Consider the following 3,122-nt stretch of genomic DNA (forward strand, 5'->3'; position numbering starts at 1 on the left):
ACTTTAGGAGTGAAATAGATACCTGATAGTGTACAAAACGCTCAGGGGCATGCAAACCTTGTGAGGCCAACATCGGGCGTCACTGATGCTGTTGTGCTGCTTCCTGAGTACAGGAGATACTTCAGTATTGCTTAATTTTAGTCTTGGAGCTCCTGTTTTAAAATTTTTGGAATTTCAGTTGCTATAGTGTCCTAGTGAGTCTTTTATTGTCTAGAAAATTTTTAGTATCCTACCCTAGGCATGAATGTAAATTGCTCAAAACCATTCAGTTGAGTTTAAGCCTGAAACTTTGTATCCTCTGGATTATTTTCACAGGCACGGGTTTTAGGCTTTCCTTCCCAACACTGCTTAATTTCTGAGCCGAAATATGTTCTACTAGAGTTGAGCCTTCCCAGTTGGTCACGAACTCATTTCATGCATTCAGCACCTCGGCTAACTCCTCTGGCCCCTTGGCCTGGGCTGGGCTGCAGATCTCTCTCTCTCTCTCTCTCTCTCTCTCTCTCTCTCTCTCTCTCTCTGTCTGTCTGTTTTATTTTTGATTAACTGATCAATAGTAATTGTATATATTACCATATACCGTGTGGTGCTTCAGCACACGCATACATCGAGGTGTGAGCAAATCAGGCTAATCAGCAATCCCTTACCTCAAATATTTATCATTTATTTGGATCCCTCTTTTAATCTTATCCTGTGTCTAGAAAAGCTAGCACTGCAGAGAAACATATGTCATGTTTAACTAACAATGGTTTGCCCCAGGGAGTGTCAGCGTCATTGTGTATTTTAGCAGCTACTTTTCCTCTCATTTTATTATTGTTTTTCTTTCTGCAGCAGCACCCCAGTGCCGCCCAGTTGATGTGGGTCAGGGCAGAGACACCACCCTCCCTAAAGGCTGGCCAAGCAATCTCTTCCTTTCATTAGCGAGTAACCCTGGGTTCCCACCGGAGCCTGGGACGGAAGTTTAATCTTCCCGAGGGTCCTCTTGTCTACCAGGAAGCGAGACTACATGAAATATAAAATAGTAAATACAAGAGAAAACAAAGGCTGCTGGCTCCGGGAAGGCGCGGTGCCTGAGGCTTATCTCCGTCCCGTTCGACTACCAGGCCTCTCTGTCTTGCACCCCGCCCCCTGCAAGTGCTCTACAGTCCAGCGCCAGCCTTCCAGGGCAAATGCCCCGCCAGGAACCAGACTCCTCACCGCAGCCTGCTCCTCTCTGCCAGCGGAGTAGAATGACCACCAGGAGGCCAGGAACAAAACACTTAAACGTTGTATTTATTAAGGAAATATTAAATAAGAAAAAAAGTCAAAACGGTGTCACGGATATCAAGAGCACTTTTGTGGCGTAAACCGTGCAGTCACGAGCTATGAGTTCTATTTGAGTCTTCGTTGCGGGCTTAACTGAAGCCCCCAAAAGACTTAGTTGGAAAAGCACTAAAAGAAACAACTTTACCCCATTCACATTCGCAGTTTCCCCCTCCCCCCACCCTTACTCCCACAGTGACAAAACTCTAACCCCAGCAGGCAAACAGGCCACAATGGCAGAAAATACTTATCAAATATTTGTACTCAAGCAGACTAACACAAAACCCTTAAAACAGCACATTACAATCAAAGGGATCAGCGCTTCCCTCGGGGCTCAGGGGAGCAGAGATAGTGGGCGCGAATCCGCCCACGGATCTGTGTACCCATTGGGTTTGTTGCGTGGCGTATAAACAGGTCACTGTTCCGGTCAGCAGGCGATCAGTGCCGCCGGGCCTCTCCCGCCCGCCCTCTCCAGTTGTCCCCAGCGCTTGGCCCACCTGCAGGGGAAGGGCCTTGGCCTCCTCCGTCTGCCTGCATCCCACGCAAGTAGCAGCTTCCAAAGTTCTGCGCCCTAATCGCCCTGCTTTGCCACCTGCTGTCGAGCCCGGAAGTCAAAGTGGTCGCTCCTCCAAAGAGGGAAGTACAGAGAAGTGAGTGACTCCGACAGGTTTGCCTGGCCCCGTCAAGGTGGTGAGGGGTGCAGCGGGGCTGGAAGGGAGGCGCGGAGGAGGCGCCCGCCGGAGGGCCGGGAGGTCAGTAGGGCCCCACGACCACCGCCTCGACCTCTTTCGACGGTCTCCGGTCCTTCACCAGAAAGTTGATCATGCCCTCCGACTTGATGAGCAGGTTGCAGCCCAGGAAGAAGATGCCGAAGACCACGGTGAGCGAGAGCACGCACATCACGGCGATCTGCACCACGCGCATGATGTACAGGCTGCGCTCGTCCGGGCCGCTCTCGGCAAAGCCGTCGTCGGTCACCACGGACGCCGGGGTGCAGCAGCGCACGGCGCGCGCCAGCGCCTCGCTGCTGTTGGCCAGGAGCAGGCCCGCCACGTCGGTCTGGTTGCCCAGCGCCGGGTTCATCGCGGGCGCGGGCGGGCGCCGGGGAGGCGCGGTCAGAGGCTGGGGAGGCGGCTCGGGAGGAACAGGTGCCGCGGAGCGCTCCCTCGCAGCCCCGCACGCGGGCCTTGCTCCCCACCCGCCCCGAGGTCCCGGCCGCGAGTGTCCCGGAGTGCTCCAATCGCCGCGCCCTGCCTGCTGCCCGGCGCTCGTTCCGGCGCTCGCTCGCTCGCTCGCTCGACTGCGGGATGTTGGAAGTTGGCGGGGCTGGGCCAGCGGCGTGGGAGGCGCGGGCTCCGCCGCGGCTGCTCCGAGCAACAGCGCCCCCTCCCGGCCTCCGCGCCGCCCTGCGCTCGCTGCCGCCGCGGGTTGGGGAGCAGAGGGGCGAACTCTTCGGGGGTTCTCTCGGCGGCGGCTCCTAAAGGCCAGGCGCAGGGCACTGCCGTCTTCTGACTGGGTGGATTTAAAGAGCTTGTGGGGGTGGGAGCGACCAATCGAAAGTTTCGGAGCGGGTCTCACTGCTTCTGTGTGTGCGCGCCTTCGTCGCTACCTCTGGAAGGAGAGAGAGGAGAGGCGAACCCCAAGAGTCAGACGGGGAGCCCTGCCACAGCCAGGCCTGACCTGCCTAATTTGCTGAGGCTTTCCAGGGGAGGGTTGGGAGGATCCGGCACTTTTTGTTTTGCAGCAATGAAGAAAGGAAAAGGGGAGAGAAGGGAGGAGGGAGGGATAGAGGACGAGGGAGAAGAGGGGAAGAAAGGAAAGAA

At 55.8% G+C, this 3,122-nt stretch overlaps 1 protein-coding gene across 1 annotated transcript; it reads right to left on the reverse strand.

Moving 5' to 3' along the window:
- Window positions 1-1,251: 1,251 nt before the first annotated feature.
- Rprm (reprimo, TP53 dependent G2 arrest mediator homolog) lies at window positions 1,252-2,786 on the reverse strand. Its single transcript, XM_023713319.1, has one exon. The coding sequence runs from the start codon at window positions 2,380-2,382 to the stop codon at window positions 2,053-2,055; it is 330 nt and encodes a 109-aa protein (XP_023569087.1). The 5' UTR covers window positions 2,383-2,786; the 3' UTR covers window positions 1,252-2,052.
- Between the last annotated feature and the right edge of the window lie 336 nt (window positions 2,787-3,122).

This window comes from Octodon degus, unplaced genomic scaffold, assembly GCF_000260255.1.
Source record: "Octodon degus isolate 3935 unplaced genomic scaffold, OctDeg1.0 scaffold00030, whole genome shotgun sequence".
Lineage (NCBI taxonomy): Eukaryota > Metazoa > Chordata > Mammalia > Rodentia > Octodontidae > Octodon > Octodon degus.